This window comes from Eptesicus fuscus, chromosome 7, assembly GCF_027574615.1.
Source record: "Eptesicus fuscus isolate TK198812 chromosome 7, DD_ASM_mEF_20220401, whole genome shotgun sequence".
NCBI classification, from domain to species: domain Eukaryota; kingdom Metazoa; phylum Chordata; class Mammalia; order Chiroptera; family Vespertilionidae; genus Eptesicus; species Eptesicus fuscus.
The window spans coordinates 46,993,319-47,015,722 of record NC_072479.1 but is presented as its reverse complement, the minus strand read 5'-3'; the positions used below and the strand labels follow the sequence as shown (position 1 = coordinate 47,015,722).

The window sequence follows — 22,404 nt, the reverse complement described above, 5'->3', positions numbered from 1 at the left end:
CTTTGAGCACCTTTGTTTCGTTTACTGATCATATTGCTATCACAACTGTGTCCCCCTCCCCCAAACAAAACTCTTTTTGTTTGATAATCCTCACCTGAGGATATTTTTTTCCATTGATTTTTAGAGAGTGAAAGGGAGGGAGGGAGGGAGTAGGGTGAGAAACATCAATGTAAGAGAGACACATCAATTGGTTGCTTCCCACACTCGCTCCCACCAGTGCTGCGGATGGAACCTGCAACCCAGGTACGTGCCCTTGACCTGGAATCCACACCGAGACCTTTCAATCCAAGGGTTTATGCTCTAACCATTGAGCTACACTGGCCAGGGTTTGCTGGAACAAAACTCTTAAGAAAACATTCTTTCTTTTCCTAGCCCTTTAGTCTGATTTCAAGATGAACACACTCAGATTCTTATGACTGCTTACTACAATGACTACCCTATTTGCCCTTCAACACCCTTTTTGCTCTACTATCCAATGATTACCCAACAGTACTAATTTAACTGACTGTTGGATATGCAACTGAGCTAACCATACTCATGATGAACCAGAACTAGTGGCTTGGCCATTGAACCTTGAAAGCTTACAAAACCTAACTGGACATAACTCCAGATTTAAAGTCGTTCTTTATTCTCAAACCTCAAAAAATATCGATGGAACAAATGACCTTCCTGTGTCCAGATCCATTCATAAGCTCCCCTAACCCACAAAGAAATATCCATAAATACAGTCTGGACTCTTACCAATAACTTGCCTATCTGTTTTGAAAATATAAACAGTTCAGGCATACTTTCAGGTTTTGTCCCTTTAAAAATGTATGACTACACTCTTTTGTCTGATGCAAACGACCATGAGTTCACAACTCAATGGGCTTTAAGTGACTACAATATTACTTCTTATGTTACCTCTCTAATGTTGGGAAATTCAAGGAATAATGCCACTCAGTCCTGCAAATGTCCTGCTCCTATATACTACGAGGGGTCTAGATAAAAAATCTGGTATTTGATGTAAAACGGATAAAAATCTATCTCTTAGGGAATTCTAGCCTGCAAACTTGGAACAAACTCTTTTAATCCTAACCCAAATATATAGAAACCTCAGGTGCTCTTTTAATCATTCTTACGATAACTTGAATGTCTTCTGTGTTGGCAACTATTGTGATCATCCAGCATATGAAGGCTACGAAGTCCCTCCTTCGTAAGTAGAACATACTACTCCCCTCAAAGTCTTGGTTGAAGGACCTAATTACATGATTTCACTTGAAGGTACTAGCTGTTTCTTCTTGTGTGGGATGCAAATATATCACCTTGTCAACCCCATGGTGAGGCAGATATGGTATTGTGATATCAGCTCCTGATACTGTCACCAGAAGATTCTCCCTTCCTCTGCCATTATCCACAATCTATAAACTTCTACCAAAACAGACCAAATGGAATTGGTATTTTGGGCATGGTCTTTTCAGTCCTCTTTCCACCTGATACCCCATAATAAATGAAGCTTTGGGTCAGCTTCACTAGAGCTTCCTTTCAGGTATGGAGTAGCTGAATTAGAAGACTATCAGAAATCTTACTATTTTTGTAGCACAAATATTGAATGCTACTACAACTGCTCTTGAAGGACAATAAGCAATAATTGAGTCTGGCTGGAAGTGTACTTCACAACTGTAGGGCTCTAGATGTGATAGGTGTCCAACAAAGCGATACTTATGCCCTATTGGAAGAATGTTTTCTATGTTAACAAATTAGATAAAGTGGTACAATAGTTTGAGGTTCTAAAACACAATGTTAAGGTCCTTGAACAGAGAAAACAGTACCCTATAAGTTAGGATTGGACAGACTTATTTAGCTGGCTGCCTAGAGGAATAGGGTTTCATTCTACATTACAGGACTTAATCATATTGGTTTTTGTGATTATACTATTTACTACCTTAATTAAGTATCTGACCAGGTGCATCCAACAACAACTAACAGCCACTACCACAATAATGATAGCCCAATGCCTAGAGGTGTTACAATGAATAAATTCGACTGAGACCACCTCTACAAAGGAACTTTTGATCTGAGGAATGTGACTTAGCCCTACTAACTCTCTTACTGTATACTACCCTCTCTTCTATGTGGAAAGTGACATATCAGGAATGAGCATTCCTGGAGATGAGGGATCAATGTTGTTCTCCCAATGACATACCAATGATACTTCCCAATGGTTGATCATCAATGCTTTCTCAGGAAAGATCTCAATCCAAAGAGGGAAACATGAAAGAAAAACAGCAAAATGGAGTTGATGTTGTCAAGAGAGCACTGTAAAATAGAGCTGGGAGGTCTCTGGAAAGCTGAGCTAACTCACTTCCTTCCATGTGAAACTGAACTTTTGAACTGGGCTAAACCAAAGAGCTACATCCTCATACAGTTTCTGGAACTGGTTCTGCATCACTACACTCTCTATTAAATAAGCAATCAGTCATGGATAGCATAGTGTAAATTGGCTTGCCAAACCCAATCACAGCTCCTTCAAAGCAATTTATGTAATCCTTTTGAAAGCCTCCCCTTTTCAGTCTTTATAAACTCTACCTCTTTCTTTCCCCCTCAGAACACATTGGGTTTCTACTTAAATCTGTGACTTCTAGATTTGAAATTCCTAAGGCCTCCAAATAAATCTTGTTTGCCTTCCAGTTCTTGGCAAAATTGATTGACACTGGCAGAAGAAAGATAACAAAATAAATCAGTAGGTGATTTTGTATGTTGGGAAGTGGTAAGTATTATGGGGGGAGAGGGGGAGAACAAAGAGGGGGAAGAAGGGAATACTGGGAGGGAGGATAGGGAGCTGTGATTCCAAACAGAGTAGTTAGGAAAATCCAGTGAGAAGCCATTTAGCAGAGATCTAACCCTGATGAGAGAAGAGTCATATGGCTATTTGGGGAGAAATCATTCCAACAAGTGCAAAGACCTTGACTTTGCTTTCCTTATTAGTTCTTATTTTGCCCATTTCTTCTCCTCAGGTAATTTGGTAATGATGGAGAATGGGAAATAACTTTGAAGTCCTGATTAATTTAACAATGTTGACCTGCTGTTTTTCCTGGCCTTTGTCACCATCCCCTTTAGCTCATGATGAGTTTCTTTACCCATAGGTCCTGAGAGAGAAACCCTGGATGAGAACAGTGTTGAAGACTAGCAATTATCTCATCTCTAACTGGGTTGAGATAGAGAGAAAGGGCTGGGAAATCAACTAAGAAAAGAGATCCAATTTCAGTGTTTCCCTTTATAAAAGTCCTGCTTCTTACAAAGTTCAGCATATGAAGGAAGGCTCTCAGGACTCTATTCAATGCCAGAGACAATAGAAAAAAAAACAAAAAACACCTCAAAAAACAAAACAAAATCTATACATGTAAAAGGCTAATATGCTGTGCCCTACCCTCTGGGTAATGATGTCACATAGCAATGCCGGCTTCCTTGCAGTTTCTTCAGCCCAGGAACACAACTTGCTTTCTAGCCAGGTGGAAACACTTTACACTGTAACCAAATGTCTGTGAAGTGTTTTCCCGTGCCTCATCTCATTTGATCCTCACAGAAGTCATGGAGTAGGTAGATAGAAGACTTGGTAGAATCTTACCGTATTTTCCGGCGTATAAGATGACTTTTTAACCCAAGAAAATCTTCTATATGCCCAGTCGTCTTATATGCCAGAAAATACGGTATTTTCCTTTCATTAGGCGTAAAATGGAGATTTAGAAAGCTTAGAAACTTGACCTGACTGAAAAGAAGAAATGGTGGACCTTGAAAATGACTTCAGGTTTTCTCACTGCACAAAATATAGTCAAACACTGCTGCAGTTAAATATTTTATCCTTTGTTCTCCCTGCGTGATTTACAATAATAATCTGCTTCATGTTGATATTTACTGCTGTGTTGCTGACAATTACCTGAAAGAGAAGTTGGGGTGCTTCACTGGGCTGGAAAAAGTTTAGCTACATCAGAAAGCAGGTCTAATTAAGCAAATTTATTCTATGTCTATAAAAGGCTAAGTTGACTCATGCATGCACGATACATAAAAGCTCTCACTGGTGCCAACTGCACATGTCTGTTTCCATCTGTCATTGTTGATCGTGAATTTGGTTGACACTTCTACTACAGAGAAAAGGTGAATAGCGATATTAAAATATTTCTTCTAATTAATTTCCTCTCAATGTGCACGAATTTGTGCACCGGGCCACTAGTTATAAATAAGTAATCCCATTCTATTTCACACATTTTAAAATTAAATAGATAACATAGTAGTTGATACAAATAAACATAAAATAATATTTCTAATATAATTTTAAAAAATATATTTTAAAAGATTTCAGAGAGGAAGGGAGAGGGAGAGAGGTAGAAACATCAATGATGAGAGAGAGCCATTGATTGGCTGCCTCCTGCATGCCCTGACTGGGAATCGAACTGTGACCTTGATCCCTCATAGGTGGTTCATAGGTGGACACTCAACCAGTGAGACATGACAGCCAGGTTCTAGTATAATTTTAAATTATGGATACCTAAGAGAAAGTTATAAAACTTCTACTTTCCCTCTATTAACTCCAATTTCAAAAAGGGTCCTATTGTTCTCACTCTACGTTTACATGTATTGTGGTGGTAGTGCCAAGGGACCTGTCGGGCAAGGCTCTACTATGAAAGTGCCTTGAAAAGTAAAAAGTGTGTTCTTCAAACATCAAGCATCACCACTGTTCACTAGGTGCACTGTTGCTTCTTTTAGAAATATGGCAACAATTTAATAGCATTAGGAGATAGACATAACCTCCTTCCTTTCCCCCAGCCGGCCCTGCCCCCTCGTCAAACTCCCAGACGAACTCCTGGTGGAGGGGACAATTTGCATACTATGCTTTTATTATATAGAAGGAGGAGGATTGTTATACACCTCAAACTAATATAATGTTATGTGGTCAGTTGTACTCAATTAAACAAATAGTGCTTACCTGCTTTATAGTATTAAAGTGAGATAGTGCCCGGGACTCCATTTAAAAAGAAACAGTGCCTGGCACAACTAAAGCACTCAAAGACGCTGACAATTACCGTATTTGCCGGAAAATACAGTAGTCCAATATATCTAATCCATTATATCTAATCCCATCAATATAGTCCAATATACCATATTTTCCAGCATATAAAACGACTTTTTAACCCAGGAAAATCTTATACGCCCAGTCGTCTTATACGCTGGAAAGTACGGTATTATTAAACTAGAGGCCCAATGTATGAAATTCGTGCAAGGGTAGGGTCCCTAGAGGCTCCCAGCTGCCAGCCGGGGCCTCCCTTCACACTTGCCTTGGCCTGCTGCTGCCCACTCACCTGCTCCACCATCCCGCTGCAGTCCTGCTCTCCTCAGGGCCCATAGGGGCTGGCAGAGCCTCCACTGCCGCCCCCTGGTGGTCAGCGCACATCTAACTCCCGGTAGTTGGAACTCCCACCTGTAGGAACAATTTGCATATTAGCCTTTTATTATATAGGAGGATTTGCAAAAATATCTACAGTGGAAGGGTACCTCAGTGTTCTACTGAGAACCACCATAAACATACATCTCTCAGGATATCATGTAAACTTTTGGGTACTGTCAAAAATCAGCGACATCAATTTATTAATAGTTTGGTTATCTCCTGGGCACTTATTAAATCCTCATTCTGTTAGGTCTTGTGCCAGGGAATTAGTTGCCCTTAATCCAATACTTGATCACTGGAGGAAACCGTTCACAGCGCTATTACATCTGAAGTGTATGTCAGCGCTTCGGAAAGGTTATTGTCCCAAACTAACTAAGAACACCCTGAAAGGCACCCCAAGTCTGGAGGGAAGGTGAGAAGGGCTGGGCATTGTGCCCCGGGATGTGAAGAAGGGCGCTCCCGGCCCCTGCCTACTGGTTGGCGTTCAGAACGCTCCGGGCATTATTTCCAACCGGCGGCTGAATAGATGCAGGAGTTGCTCTCCTTCCGAGTTAAGTCACGTGCTTCAAGGCGAAGGTGGCAGCGCCAGAGCGCCCTTCCCCCTCTGGCCGCAGGGGCCTCACCTGCTACAGGTGTCCCCAGGTAGTCCAACGCGCGGCCACCCAGCTCTCCTCCCGCTCGCAGCCGAGGGCCGGCGACTCGGATGCCGGCCCGGAGAGGGGAGGGGGGCTGTGGGGGCAGGTTAGCCGCCGCGGGGATCCGGAGCTCGCCGGCTTGGCGGCCGGCCGAGGGCACCCCGCGGGGGAGAGGCCGCGCCTCCTCCCGGAACTGGCAGGCGGCCGGCGGGGAGCGGCGGGAGCTGGGCGCCGCGCACCGCGCCGGGGGCCATGGAGGTCCTGCCCACGGGCGGGGGCCCGACCCGGCGCCCAGAGCCTGAGGCGAGGCCGGAGGACGTCGTGGAGGAAGCGGTTCCCGCAGTGCCCCCGGCTCCATCCCTGCGGGACGCGCCCGCGGCGGGGCTGCCGCCGGACCCCCCGGCTTCCTGGGAGGGCGAGGAGGACGCGGAGCCCGGCGAGCGGCGGGGCGGGCGGACCAGCCGCACGGCGTCCCTGGTGAGCGGGCTGCTCACCGAGCTGTACAGCTGCACCGAGGAGGAGGAGGCGGCCGGCGGGGGCCGCGGGCCCGGGGGCCGCCTGCAGCGCCGCGACAGCCTCGACAGCTCCACCGAGGCCTCGGGCTCCGACGTGGTCCTGGGCGGGCGCGGCGACTCCCGGGAGCTGCAGGAGCTGCGGGAGCGGCCGAGCCAGCGGCACCAGCGGCTGTACCTGCGGCAGAAAGGTGAGGGCCGGGAGGGGAGCCTGCCGGAGCGGGGAGCCGGCCGCAGGGAGCGGCCGCAGCCCCCCCGCCTCACCCCCCGCCCCGGCCCTGCGCTCCCGGGCCCCCGCGCTCCCCTGTGCGCACCCGCACTGGACGGTCTAGCGCACAGACGTTAAGTTCGGGGTGTCTCCATGGAGGTGTTGCTGGCGTCCACAGTGTCACGGAAACACGACTAGACGTATTTCTCGTCTCCCCCACCCGCATCCCCTTCGAGCCGGGGAGCGGAGCCTCCGTGGTTGGCGTGGCAGCGGCGGTCTCCACTCCGCCCCGTGTGTTTGTGCGGGCGCCCAGGGCAGCGGCAGTCCAGGTTCTGATGTCGCCAGAACAGCTGTTAGGACAGCTTTGGAGTTTCTAAGTGCACGTGACGTAGGGCGCTGGGACCAGTGAGGCATCTGGGGGCTTTTTTTTTTTTTTTTTTAGTTTAAATAATCCGCCTCCCTGGCCACACTACTGGGATAGTGTTTAACTAGCGAGGCGGAATAATTCTACAATTCGGTGTCTAAGCAGAACGTGTGAATTCCATTTCTTGCCGGAACGTCTGGTTTCCAGAAGCTCACTAGGTGGGCTTTTTATTAGTGGGGGGCCCTAGTGTGTTGGCATTATCCCGTGGAGAATGTTGACATTATCAGCTGGACAGGTCATCTGAAAATGGCCTTGGTTTTCAGGGGGAGAGGAGAATTTGGTGTTTCTTTTGTTATCAGACTCTGATGCTGTGTCCTAATTGGGATCTCTCCCCTCCCCCCCCCCCCCGCAACTGTTAATAAGTAGTTTGCCCTTCAGGTACTAACACAGTTATTACAGTTGTATTTTTTTAAAATAGATATGTCAAGACTTCAATTTACAAAATGAAGTGAGGTGTGGAAAACATGCTAAACCACAACATTTCTTGAATTCATGTCCTTGTGCTAAACTACCAGGGGAGAGGGGAAAGAGAGGATGCACACTATAATGATATCCTGTCTCCTCTCATTGAAAAAAATCCGACTAGCTGTTGCTAGAAAACAAAAGAAAAGGAAAAAACATAACCAGAAAAGGAATACATCTGTCTGCTTTCTCAAATCTATGTAAACAGCTTTCAGCTTCCTCTTCTGGCTTCCCAGTGAAGATTTTTTTCCCAGCTGATTGTTACAAATGACTTCCACCTTCCTCCCCCTGCCTGGGACTTGGCTGGAGTTGTGCCATTTCGTTTTATACAATTATTTGGCTGTTCTCAGAGCGTCTGTTTATGCCTAGAGTTCCGTAGGGCAATAGTTCTTTTAGAATCCAACAAAATCAATTTTGTAGAATTATGATTTGGCTTTTCATTACCGAGCAAATTAGGTGGATTAGTAATTTCCTTTTGGAAGAGGAAATATGGCAAGCTAATTTTTAAAGAAGTAACACTACAGCTTTGCAAGTGGATTTCAAACAAGCGACCACTGTAATAATCATTCCTTTTTTTTAATTTAAATTCTTTATTGTTTAAAGTATTACATAAGTCTCCTTTTTTCCCCCCCGCACTGACCACTCCCCGGCCGCCCCCACCCCCCAGCACATGCCTTCACCCCCCACCCCCCTGTCTGTGTCCATTGGTTATGTTCATATGCATGCATGCAAGTCCTCTGGTTGATTTCTTACTCCCTCACCCCCTGCCTTCCCTCATACTTTTGACAGTCTGTTCAATGCTTCTGTGACTCTGGTTCTATTTTTGTTCATCAGTTTATGTTGTTCATTATATTCCATAAATGAGTGAGATCCTGTGATATTTATCTTTCTCTGACTGGCTTTTTCGCTTAGCATAATGCTCTCCAGTTCCATCCATGCTGTTGCAAATGGTAAGAGTTCCTTCTCTTTTACAGCAACGTAGTATTCCATTGTGTAGGTGTATCACAGTTTTCTATAGTAATCATTCTTAAGACCTGTAAGTATGTGTTGCCCAGGTCTCAGTCTTATTGCATGGTTAGTTGCTTGTTAATCTTTTCTTGCAGTCAACCCTGTTAGGATGAACAAGAAACCATATTCTAATAGCTACGCCCCCTCCACCTTTATCAAGAAACATCATTAGAGTACTAAGAAAGAAATAATCAGGTGATGGAAACAGCTGTCTGCTTAATTTTACAGCTTATTGCAGGTTACCTGTTTTGTGTGTTTTTTTCAGGGTCAAAAAAAAAAAAAATCTCTCAACATAGTACCTAGTAGGAGTCTCATATAATGCAGGTAACCTGTGTATTAATTCTCTCATTTTTTCTGTTAGAGATTTTGCTGTAGCATCGATGTAGCACCTATTTTTACATATTTAGCATGTGTGGGTCCTTTATTTATTTGAGGCACCAAAATGGTTTCTCAGGAAATCTACACTCTTCTCAGTGTTTTCATTAAGGGATGAACTTTGGAGTCAAATGCTTGAGCTGATATCCTGCTACTGTTCCTTACTAACTGTGGGACCTCAGGCAAGCTATTTAACCTCTCCGTCTCATTTCTCTCACTTATAAGTAGGGATAATAATAATACCTACTTCACAGGACTGTACTGAGAATTACATAAGTTAATGTGTACAATGTGCTCAATAAGTGTTAGATATAATAATATTTATTTTATACACTGGGATTCCTTAGAAAGAAAATTGTCCATTGTTTGTCACTTGATCTCATTTTTTCCTATTTATTTAAAACTGTGTTAGGAGCTGTAGCTGATGCCGTGGGGCATACAAAGATAAAGACGACTTTATTCCTGTCTTTGGGATGCTTGTATACCAGCAAATCATGCTGTACATTTCCAAACTCAACCCTGAAGATTTTCCCATATTGGACAATACATATAATTCAGAGATCCACAGAGCCGTAGATACCTTAAGAGTCATTGAAAAATGACTCTTTTGTGGAAGAAAGTATAATTTAAATGCAAGATGATAGTCCTACCCCTAGAAGGAAAAATTTTAAACATTCAAAGAAAGCCTATCTGCTCTCTCTGAAGGAATCTAAGAATGAAGAGCCTCTGATCGCCTCTGGTAGCTGGTTCTCATAGTTGATCATTCTTAGAACCCAAATAGTAAGTGAGCTCTTATTTCCCATGACATGCCACCGTGTTTGACCTCAGGGTGAGAGAAATAACTGGTCTGTGTTCTCTTCTTCATAGACATTCCTTATTCTTATTTTAGTGCTATTTATGTTAATGTTTATAAAGAATATTCACATTTGTTTCTCAGAATAACCTAGCATTCTAAGCATAATTTGAGTCTTTGAGCACGACCTTGCCTAAGATCACACAGGTAGTTGGTTGGTCCATAGGAAGTTCGTATTCACTCAAGGTCAAATAGCATTTTCCAAATGACGTGGTCAGCTATGACAGAGGTTAAAGCAACGCCCTGCACTTCGCTTATACAGACTCACAAAGTTCACTTCCTCTGACCTCTGAAGTATTTTTCTTACTTTGGAACATTTCTTTTGTTCTCTTCCGATCCTGTCTAGTTTCTCCAAATCATTTTCAACATGAGTAGATCCAACCCTCACACAGGACCTCTATTGCGGGCCTAGCCAATGCCACGCTGAGCAGAAGGCTTTCCTGTAATGACTGACGGTAATGTCAGTGACAAACAACACTCCCAAATGGTAATGATCATTCACATAAAGATTGTTGACATTTCCCATTCCCAAGTATTTTTTCGCTTGTAGAAAACTGCTGTTGAGACTATTAGCTTTATGAATATAGAATTATTTTTAATTTATTCATTTAAAGGAAATTTACTTTCTGCACATTTGAAAAATTACAGAGTCTCAAAGATGAGATATTGTACCTACTATTCAAGCTATTTGGAAGGCTGAATATTTAAAACGAAACCAGTATTTTCACATTTACTTGCATTAGAAAATGTGGTAGTATTATTCACTTTTGACTGATGATTGGTGCCGGGCCAGCTCAGCTAAGGGTTCGGTGAGGGCGGTGAAGGATTGAAGAAAAGACAGACAAAGAGAATAAGCTGGGTCTTGTGGATCTCCTGTGCTCATGCTTTATTTTACAGCCAGAGGTAAACAAGGTAGTGGTCACCATAGTTGCAATGTTCTTGGTGGCTTTGCCCACAGGTCAGTCCGAGGCTTAACCCTATAACCGTTCCCTACAATTATTTACAAACAAAAGTGAATACTTTAAAAAATATTTATCAGGCCCTAGCTGGTTTGGCTTAGTGAATAGAGTGGACTGAAGGGTTGCAGGTTCGATTCCCGTCAAGGGCAGGAGCCTCAGTTGCAGGCTCGATCCCTGGTCCTGGTCGGGGCCCATGTAGGAGGCAAACAGTCGGTGTGTCTCTCTCACATTGATGTTTCTCTCTCTCTCTCTCCCCATCCTCCCTCCCTTTCACTCTCTTTATTTATTTATTTATTTTTAATATATTTTATTGATTTTTTTACAGAGAGGAAAGGAGAGGAACAGAGAGCTAGAAACATCGATGAGAGAGAAACATCGACCAGCTGCCTCTTGCACACCCCCTACCGGGGATGTGCCCGCAACCAATGTACATGCCCTTGACCGGAATCGAACCTGGGACCTTTCAGTCCGCAGACCGACGCTCTATCCACTGAGCCAAACCGGTTTCGGCCCTTTCACTCTCTTTAAAAATCAATGGGAAAATATCCTTCAGTGAGGACTAACAACAACAATAAAATATTTATCAGGTTTATCATTGGTGCTACAGACTCAAAAAGATTATTTTCTTGCAGCTTAGCCTCTAAGTACATTGATGATACCAAATACACATGCCAGTTTTCAGGCTATGAAAGGGAAATTTGCAACCAGAGCTAAATATGGTAAAAGTTAAGAGTCTTGCTTACATATTACAGGTAGATAAAATTTATTTTACAGTATTTGTCTCATTGACAGGGCAAGAAATGGATGAGTGACTTATTTGAGCAGAATATCTTAACTGAATACTGAGTGAGAACCCAGAATTACCTGCAGGGATGTTCTAGAATCTAGATAATTATCTTATGATTAGTACAATGTTGGCATTTGTATTCCTCTCAGGGTGTTTATCGTTCTATTTTAAATCTTCTTTTCTGATAGACACTAATGAACTGAAGACGATCCTCCGAGAGCTTAAGTACAGAATTGGCATTCAGTCGGCGAAGTTACTCCGGCAGCTGAAGCAGAAAGATCGGCTTCTGCACAAAGTCCAGAGGAACTGCGATATTGTGACTGCGTGCTTGCAGGCCGTGTCACAGAAGAGAAGTAAGTGCTGGAGTGGGGTTAGCCCTTTGGCCACTTGCGACTGGAATGGTAGTGAGCTGAGTCAATTAGTCGTGTTTTTGAATCTGTTGAAAAGTTTTAAATGGAAACTTATCCCCTCAGAACTAAGAACTAGGAACAACTCGTACACCTTCCTGTTTTTTTTCAGTTAAAATGGATGTTGCATGTCTGAGGTTACAAACTTAGTTTTCTTATTCTCAATTTGCAGCAGCACTTCACTGTGACATTGGTTATTTTTACCTGATGCTAAACAATGACGAAAATCTTGATTCTAAAAACAGCACCCAATAGATACAACCTAAAAGGCATATCTTTGTTTTTGTATTCTCTTTGTGCTTAGTAAGTGAATTAAAAACTGATTTAAAAGGAGACTCTTGTAACAGGATCTTACCACTTGCTCTGAGACCTGAAAAGGACGAAATATTTTAACAAACCATCTAGTAGGTAATCCAGTCATAACTAAGAGATGCATGGTTTGTTAATTGAGTTAAAAATTGTTAAATTACTAATGCATGTCAAATACCAGATAAAAGCTTGTGAATTAATTTTATAATTCTCCATGCAATCGTTTTATGTTTTATTCTGCTAACATTTCCCTATTTTTGTTTTGTATTCTTTATTAACATGCAGCATGGCAGAACAGTATGTTCAGGTATGGTAAATATAGGCACCAACGAAGTGTTTTGCTAAAGCACCTGTGGCAACTTTTTAGGTGCATGTGAAAGTTGCCTTTTCCTGTTCCTTTACTCTGTCACATTTTATATGTAAAGTGACACCTCCTAGAGTTGTGGGTTTTTTTTTAATTCCAAATTAAGATATGTTTCTTTTCATAAAACAATTTTCAGGGCATGGGTAGTTTCAGATTACATTAATGGTTACATTCTAGTCTTATGTTTATTATTGGAAGAAAGTACTATGTTTTTTTCCTCCTCTTTTATTATATCACTGTTTGTTATCCCCAAATTCTTCTTCTTGCTGTTTACTAAAGAAGGTTTCAACCTATGTGTATTAAATACAATGCTGCTCGATTATCATCCTATATAATAAAAGGCTAATATGCAAATCGACTGAACTGCGGAACGACCACTTGTTATGATACGCGCTGACCACCGGGGGGCAGACACTCAACGTAGGAGCTGCCCCCTGGTGGTCAGTATGCTCCCACAGGGGGAGCGCCACTCAGCCAGAAGCCAGGCTCATGGCTGGCGAGCGCAGCAGTGGTGGTGGGTGCCATCTCTGTGGCAGCACTAAGGATGTCTGATTGATGGCAGGGAGTGGGCCTAAGCCGTCAGTCAGACATCTCCTGAGGGCTCCTGGACTGCGAGAGGGAGCAGGCTGGGCTGAGCCCACAACCCAGGCATGTGCCCTGACTGGGAATTGAACCGTGACCTCCTGGTTTGTGGGTCAATGCTCAAGTCTCCACACGGACCAGATGTTGAGTAGACTGTTTTTGAATAGAGTTTTCTCCAGAGCCAGGCACTTGTCTGAAATAGCTAGAGAAGGAGGAGAGTATAGCTATTTAGATGTGTATATATCTATGTCTGTCTATAAAACATTGGCATGCATTATAGGTATCTGATGTTTCTCCATGGATTCTGATTGATTCACAAGTGCCCAGTAAATATGTTATCATTTTCCTCTTTTATTTTAAGATACAAGTTTTGATTCTGATATTTCTCTTTTCACAATTGTGTTTTCACCTACCCATTATTGTTGCTTGTATCAGAAGTTAAAAGCACAAAGTGGTAAGTGCACTTTGTGGTAAGTGGAGTTTGAATGTGTGGGAAAGCATAGGGGAGATGGAGCCAGTGTCAGGAGACCGAGAGGAATGTCCGGCTAGCACAGGACCATGGGCTGATGATTACCAGGGACTGATAGCCATTTAGGATTTGAACCTTCCTGCTTGATGAAAGGACCAGTATTTATGTCTTGGTAGAAAAATGTGTCCATAAGCATCCGTTTAACTTGTAAATTAGTGAATGCACACTTCCCATGTACTTTAAGGTTTGTCTCTTTAATTCTAGACAGGGTTTTGCATTTCAGACAATATAGGGTTAATGGCTCTTTTCCTTGGAAGTTCAAGTCTCACCTTGGTAATAAGACTCTGTTAAATGGAACAGAATATTTTTTGTTGATTTAAGACATAACGGTGCATCAAAATGATCATTTTCATCAATGATACTGTTTTATGATGTAGATAGACAGTGTTAGAAATTTGATTAGGTGGTTCTTTTAGATCTCCGGAGGTTAGATGTTTTGTGACTAAATGCCTACTTCCGGTAGTTTCACTTTTTGCCTCTTTCCTCAAGTCCAATAATAACAATTAGAGTTCTGAAGAACTGAGATTTTACTGTCACACTGAACTTTCATTTTAGTAGTGATTGGCACTGATGCATTCAAATACATGTTAACTCATTTACATTTAATATGCAAAAATCCAGATAACCTTTTCCCCCCACATGGATTCAGTGCTTATAGTTCTTTCCATAAGTGACTTTCCTCCTTCCATAACCTACTATGGAATAAAACTATTTTAATATTTATTAAAATGGGTTATTTCCTGTTGATAAATTAAAGAGGTATAATAATTTTGAAATAATCATAAGTAAGTGTGGATTATGAACCAAAATGACTGGATCATTTTTATTTCTAACACAGATGATGTAACTACTTAGACTTTATAGTTTCATACACTAAGCCTTATGGTAGAATCCCTTTATTTTAAAATGCGTGGGAATAAGAAAAGGATCAAAATTTGCCTTATAGAAGAGCAGATTTCCCCCTTATATTTATCCATTCATCTAAGGATAATCATGGTATAACCAATCTAATATTAATACTAAAACCAATGCCCTAGCTCAGTGGTCGGCAAACCATGGCTCACGAGCCACATGCGGCTCTTCGGCCCCTTGAGTGTGGCTCTTCCACAAAATACCACGTACCCTAATTAAGTTAACAACAATGTACCTACCTATATAGTTTAAGTTTAAAAAATTTGGCTCTCAAAAGAAATTTCAATCGTTGTACTGTTGATATTTGGCTCTGTGGACTAATGAGTTGGCCGACCACTGCCCTAGCGGTTTGGCTCAGTGGATAGAGTGTTGACCTGCGGACTGAAAGGTCCCCGGTTTGATTCCAGTCAAGGGCACATGCCCGAGTTGCAGGCTCAACCCCCAATAGGGAGCAAGAGGAAGCAGCTGATCAATGATGCTCTCTCACCATTGATGTTTCTCTCTCTCTCCCTCTCTCTTCCTCTCTGAAATCAATAAAAATATTTAAAAAATAAAATCAATAATAATAAGAATGGCAGCAGCTGTAACCATTCATTATATACCTGCTTTCTGCCAAAATGTTGGTTTTATCTCATAGCAATTCAAATAAAGTATGTATCTTTAGGCACATTGTGTTAGGAAACTGAGATTCAGAAAGTTTCATTTGCTAAAGTCTCATAGGTAAGTGGTTGAGATGGAATTTGAAGATAAATATCTCAAAAGTCTACTCTTTCTACCATAAATTGTGACAAGAGGGTTCTATTTCTTAGCAATTAATTGATACTTCTGTAATATTATTAGAATACTAGAGGCCCGATGCACGAAATACATGCAAGAGTAGGCCTTCCTTCTCCCGGCTGCCGGCACTGGCTTCCCTCTGGCACCCGGGACCTGGGCTTCCCTCGCAGCCCTGGCTTTGTCTGGAAGGACGTCCAAAAGGATGTCTGGTCTAATTAGAATATTACACTTTTATTATTATTGATGGGTGTCACAGTAAGAAATTTGTAACATGCATAGGACATAATACAATTTTCAGGTTTATGTATTCTGAATATGAATCTTTGTCAGATATATGTGTTGCAAATACCTTTTCCATTGATTTTTTTTTTTTTTTTTTTAGAGAGAGTGGAAGAGAGAGGTAAAGACAGAAATATCAATGTGAGAGAAACACATCAATTGGTAGCTTCCTGCATCCCCTGTCCAGGGCCTGGGCTGGGGACAAGCCTGCAACCAATGTACGTGCCCTTGACCGGAATTGAACCTGGGACCCTTTGGTCTGCAGGCCGACGCTCTATCCATTGGCCAAACCAGCTAGGGCTCTGCTGTTGCTTTCTCAAATTTCTTAATAATTTTTGAACCAGGGGTCCACAAATTATATAGCCAGTTTTGCCTTTATGGCTGGTACTTTTTCTATCCTGTTTAAGAAATCTTCTTTCAATAGCAAACTCATGAAGAATTTCTCCCACATTATTTTCTAGAAGCTTTATTATTTTGTTTTCATATCTAGATCTAGATCCACCTGGAATGGATTCATTATGCTGTGTAACATGAAATAGAATTCCTATTTCATTTTGTCCACATGGATATCTAATTGACCCAGCCCTGTTTATTGAAGAGACCATCCTTTTACTATTGCTCTGGGGAGCCATCTATCTGTATATATATAAAAGCCTAAGCGGCCATTATGACCTGTTGACTGAACCACTGGTCGACCGGTCGCTATGATGCACACTGACCACCAGGGGGGAATATGCTCAATGCAGGAGCTGCCCCCTGGTGGTCACTGTGCTCCCACAGCTAACCTCCTGTGGTCCCTCCCCCTGGCCGGCCAGCCCCAATTGGCCCTGATCAGCGGCCTGGCCGAGGGACTCCACCTGTGCACGAATTCATGCACCGGGCCTCTAGTTGTTGTATAAAACCAGGTGTCCAGTGTGTCTGGGTCTCTTTTTGCACTCTTATTCTGTTTTGCCTTATTTGTTTATCCTGGGCCAAAACAACACTGTCTTACTTACTGCACTTTCTGATAACTCCTAATATCTGATAGTGTAGGTTCTTACCTCTTGTTCTTCTTCAAGATTCTTTTGCTTGTGATTGGCTCATTGGGGGGATAATTGACATCTCTTCAATGTGGAGTCTTCCAATTTATAAATATGGTGTTTTAAAATTTATTTGAATATTTTACAGTTTTCTATGTAGAGGTCTTTCGTATATGTTTTACTAGATTTATTCTTAAGTAGCTCAGGTTTCTTGATACTCTTTTTAAATTGGTATCTTTTTAAAAATTAATGATCTGTTTATTTCTAGTACATATAAATATGGTTGTTTTTGCATATTGACCTTATATCTAGTAATCTTACTTTTTCCCCTTTTTTTATTCTGATTATCTGTAAGTTATTTCGTATGTTTGTAAGTATGTAATCTTCATCATCTGTGAGTACTGTCATACTGGGGGTCTTAATCCAGCATCTAGAAGGGGTTCAGAATCTGGAGAAGGCGCTGTGTGTAAATTAATCAAGAGTCCAGAGATGAAACATAATTTTGGAAGGCATATTGGGGGGCCAGAGGAGCTTGGCTAAAGAAACCAAGTTCTCCCTTGTCTCAGGACCCCTTGCTTTTTATTTACACAAATTGTCCTAAGGCAAGGTAGATATACACATCAAAGGCCAGGGTTTAGTATACAGAATCCATTGTCAGATTGAAAGAACTGCCTACAGCTGTTCAGGTGTTTGGCCAGTATGAGGCAATAACATGTAGATTGAAATGCCCTCAGCTGTCTGGCAGCAAGCAATCCTTTATGCATCCTTTTCAGGTTTGGGAAATGCCCTCAGCCATTTCCAGATGATTCAGCCCTGCTGACATGCTGGAATTGGCTTCCGGCACTGTCAGTTTTATGTATTTACAGATTAATTTTAATTGCCTTCAGAGAGGGAGGAAAGGAGAAAGAACAAGCAAGAGAGAGATAGAGATAGAGATAGAGATAGAGAGAGAGAGAGAGAGAGAGAGAGAGAGAGAGAGAGAGAAAGAGAGAGAAACATATGCCTGACCAGGGATCAAACCCCAAACCTAGGTATGTGCCCTGACCAGGAGCCAACCCTTGACTCTCCGGTGCATGGGATGGCGCTCTAACCAACTGAGCCACACAGGCCAGTGCTGGATTTCTTTACCATTCTTTAATGTCCTTTTCTCATCCTGTGCACTGGCCAGGATCTCTAGAATAATGTTGAATAGGAGTAGAGACAATGGGATGAAAATTTTTGTTTATGTTCAACCTAAGGGGGAAAGTTTTCTTTTCATGTTTCACCATTAAATGCAATGCTTCCTAAAAGTTTTCTGTAGAAATCGTGCATCAAATTAAGGAATTTCACCCTGGCCAGTGTGGTTCAGTGGTTGAGCATGGACCTAGGAACCAGGAGGTTCAATTCCCGGTCAGGGCACATGCCTGGATTGCAGGCTCATTCCCCAGTGTGGGGCATGCAGGGGGCAGCCATCAATGATCCTCATCATTGATGTTTCTATCTCTCTCTCCCTCTCCCTTCCTCTCTGAAATCAATACAAATATATATATTTTTAAAAACTAAGGAATCTCCTTGTCCAATTTGCTAATATGATGAATTTTTATCATATACTTTATTGCTGTATTGAGATAATATGATGAATTTTGTATATTTTATTGAATGTTAAAACATCTTTGCATTCTTGGAAAATCCTAAACAACATATATTTATATAATCTGGATTTGGTCTGCTAATATTTTGTTTATGATTTTTACGGCTATGTTATGAGTGAGATTAACCTATAATTTTCCTTTTTTGTAATGCTCTTTTCAGAGCTTGGGAGCCTCATAAAGAAGTTACGGAGTATGCCCTCCTTTTCCATTCTTTGGAAGACATTGTGCTAGACTGGATTATTTTTTCCTTCATATTTGGTAGAATTCACTAGCAAAACATTTGGTCTGATTTTTTTTATTTTTTATTTTTGTAGGAAGGGCTGAAATTATGGATTCAACTTTAAACAAAATAATTATAGGATTATTTTTATTTTCTATTTCTTCTTGTATTAGCTTTGGGAAATTATATAGAATTTGCCCATTTCACATAATTTTTCACATTTATGGGCGTAATATTCTTTGGGATCCTTTAGTGTTTTAAGATACTAAAACAATTTCACTGATTTAAACGGGAATTCACTTACTAAAAATATTTTTATCATTGAGTGTATCCTCGTAAAGAATGTTACCTTATAACAAATATGCAAATATGCAAATTGACAAATATGCAAATTGACCGCACCTTCGCTACGCCCAACCCACGCCCACCAACCAAGCCACGCCCATCAACCACGCCCACCAGGAAACCGTTGCAGGGAAGCTGGGGTGTGGCGGAGCCCAAGGCCAGGAAAGCCGCCCAAGGCTTTCCCGGCCTTGGGCGCCAGCGGGGTGCCTGCTCCGATCGCAGGAGCGAGCCGACCTGGGGGGTCGGCTCGCTCCTGCGATCGGGTCGCAGGGACGCTGGGGTGCGGCGGAGCCCGAGGCTTTCCCGGCCTTGGGCGCCAGCGGGGTGCCTTCGCAGATCGCAGGAGCGAGCCGACCTGGGGGTCGGCTCGCTCCTGAGATCGGGTAGCAGGGACGCTGGGTGCAGCCAAGCCCAAGGCCACCACCCAGGGCCAAGCCCGGACCCTGAAAGAAGGCAGAAGGCGGTGGCCACAGCCAAGGCCTGGGTCCCTGGTGCCAGCAGAAAACTGGTGCAGGCAGCCAGGTGAATGAAGGTCTATTGCACGAATCTTCGTGCAAACGGGCTACTAGTATTCTAATACATGTATATCTATTTTAAAAATAATTAAACAAAGATCTGTGTATGTGGCTATCTACTTATCAAGATTGAATTATAGATATTACTGTCATGTTAGAAGTCCCCAAGTGTACCTTCCTGGTTGAAATCTCTCTCCCACATTTATGTTAATTACTAGAGGCCCGGTGCATGAAATTCGTGCATGGGTAAATTCTCCAGGCCTGGCCGGCGACCGAGTGTCTGGTGTGGAAGGGCAGGTCCCAGCTGACCTCTGGGCCTTGGGCAGCACGTGGGCCTCCGGGCCCCGACAAGCCCCCCTCCGCCTGAGTCACAGCACCCAAGTCCCCATGCAGAGATGTGGTGAGTGCAGCCAGACGCCATGGGCCGGGGCGCAGCATGGGCCACTGGACCACCCAGTGGTGCTGCATGGAAGCCAGGTGGACAGCGTGCTCTCTCCCGGCCGGCCTCACAGGCTGGCTCCTGTGCAAACCCACAGGGAGTCTGACCGGCCCCTGCGGTCCCGGCGACTGCGTCCCGGCTCACCCGGAAGAGGCCGCACGGGTGTGGGATGGGCTCCTCACAGGTGCCCGGAACCTGAGCACGGGGGGAGGGTGGTGGGGGGGCTTCCTTCCCTGGCATGCGAGCCCTGGCGTTCCGAGGGAGGGTAGCAGGGGGAGTGAGAGCGAGCTCAGAGGACACCCACATTCTCACCGCACCTCCGTCCCTGACAGCCCCGCCCCCAGGTGAGAGAGGTTGCAGCTCATTGCTGATGCCTGCCATGTTCCGCCTCACCCCTGGGTGGTCAGCACAAGTCATAGAAAGCAATCGAACTCCTGGTCTCCTGGTCGAACTCCCAGTCGAGGGGACAATTTGCATATTAGGCTTTTGTTATATAGGATTCCCTTGTTCTTCTCTATCGTTCTTCCATCTCCTGTGTGTATTCCTAAGCAACATATCGTTTTGAAAAACTGAGTAGCAAGCCCAAGCCTTGTTTGTAGGGGAAGGATAATGTTACCCCTGTTTAATAAAAGCTCTCAAAAGATAAACAGTCTCTGGGTCACACAGTTTGAGGTTGGGTTCCCCTGAGAATGCACAGGGACCCCCTTCTGGGAGAGCCAGGGGCAAGGTTATACATGAGTCCTGTGACATCTGCCAGGGCTAGTTGCTGAATGAGCAGCTAGGCTGGGGGAGTGGCCTGCTTTTTATTTTTGATTCAAAGCTCACCATGCTGTTGCTCTCAAAAGCAGGTCAAAGCTGAACACTGCTGTGGACATGGAGGGGAAGGGAGAGCAGGCACTTCATCAACGTGCCATGAGATAAGCACAGATGAGAGTCCTGGGCGTTATGTCCTCATGTGAGAAAGATGGTGCAAGAGCAGGAAGCATCGCAGGTTGACTGTTCTCAGGACAAGTGTCGCTTGAGCCACTCTGCTCCCGCCTGGGCTGGTTGTGCTGTGCCTGGGATCTCCCTTCCCTCTCATCCTGGAGGCTGTCTTTGTCTCTCTCCTCTGTTGGATCTCTTGCTTTGTGTCTTCTCCTTTCTTGATTATTGTTTTTATATTGTTGCCCATCACAAGTTTTTAGGGCTTGTGTAGGAATGAAAATGTCTTTATTAAATCCTCACTTTGATTGACAAGTCTGTAACTGTGCTATTGACTTCTTGCTTCCACTCTTAACTCTGGAGAAGTCAGAAGCTGTTCTGATTCTTTTTTTAAAAAAGATATTTTTATTGAGTTTTTACAGAGAGGAAGGGGGAGGGGTGGAGAGTTAGAAACATCAATCAGCTGCCTCCTGCACACCCCCCACTGGGGATGTGCCTGCAACCAAGGTACATTCCCTTGCCCGGAATTGAACCTGGGACCCTTCAGTCCGCAGGTCGATGCTCTATCCACTGAGCCAAACTGGTTAGGGTCGATTCTTCATCCTTTGTCCTGGACTATTTGTTTTTCCTCTTTGAAAGCTTATGGAATCTCTTTTCTTGGTGTCCTAAAATTCACAATCACCTTGCTTGGTATGGGTCTGTTTTCACCCATTGTGCTGAGCCTAAACAGGCTTTTAAAAATTTTTTTTCTTTATTGATTAAGGTATTATATATGTGTCCTTATCCCCCTATTGTCTCCCCCCCCCCCCCATCATGCCCTCACCTCCCTGTTGTCTGTGTCCATTGGTTAGGCTTATATGCATGCATACAAGTCCTTTGGTTGATCACTCCCCCTTCCCTCCACCCTCCCCTACCTTCCCTCTGAGGTTTGACCGTCTGATCGATGCTTCTCTGTCTCTGGATCTATTTTTTGTTCATCAGCTTATGTTCATTATATTCCACAAATGAGTGAGATCATGTGATATTTATCTTTCTCTGACTGGCTTATTTCGCTTAGCATAATGCTCTCCAGTTCCATCCATGCTGTTGCAAATAGTAAGAATTCCTTCTTTTTTATAGCAGCATAGTATTCCATTGTGTAGATGTACCACAGTTTTTATAATCCACTCATCTGCTGATGGGCACTTAGGCTGTTTCCAAATCTTAGCTATGGTGAATTGTGCCGCAATGAACATAGGGATGCATATATCCTTTCTGATTGGTGTTTCTAGTTTCTTGGGATAAATTCCTAGAAGTGGGATTAGTGGGTCAAATGGGAGTTCCATTTTTAGTTTTTTGAGGAAACTCCATACTGTTCTCCACAGTGGCTGCACCAGTCTGCATTCCCACTAGCAGTGCACAAGGGTTCCTTTTTCTCCGCATTCTTGCCAGCACTTGTCATTTGTTGATTTGTTGGTGATAGCCATTCTGACAGGTGTGAGATGGTACCGCATTGTCGTTTTGGTTTGCA

The 22,404-nt window shown here is 43.3% G+C and overlaps 1 protein-coding gene across 1 annotated transcript in view; it reads left to right on the top strand.

Annotated features, from left to right (window-relative positions):
• Positions 1–6,277: 6,277 nt before the first annotated feature.
• TBC1D30 (TBC1 domain family member 30) overlaps positions 6,278–22,404 on the top strand; it is an 84,922-nt gene continuing 68,795 nt past the window's right edge. Inside the window, exons 1-2 of the mRNA XM_054718894.1 lie at positions 6,278–6,760; positions 11,834–11,998. Coding sequence (XP_054574869.1) covers positions 6,310–6,760; positions 11,834–11,998 — 616 coding nt within the window. The 5' untranslated portion in view covers positions 6,278–6,309. The remainder of the gene's footprint in view (positions 6,761–11,833; positions 11,999–22,404) is intronic.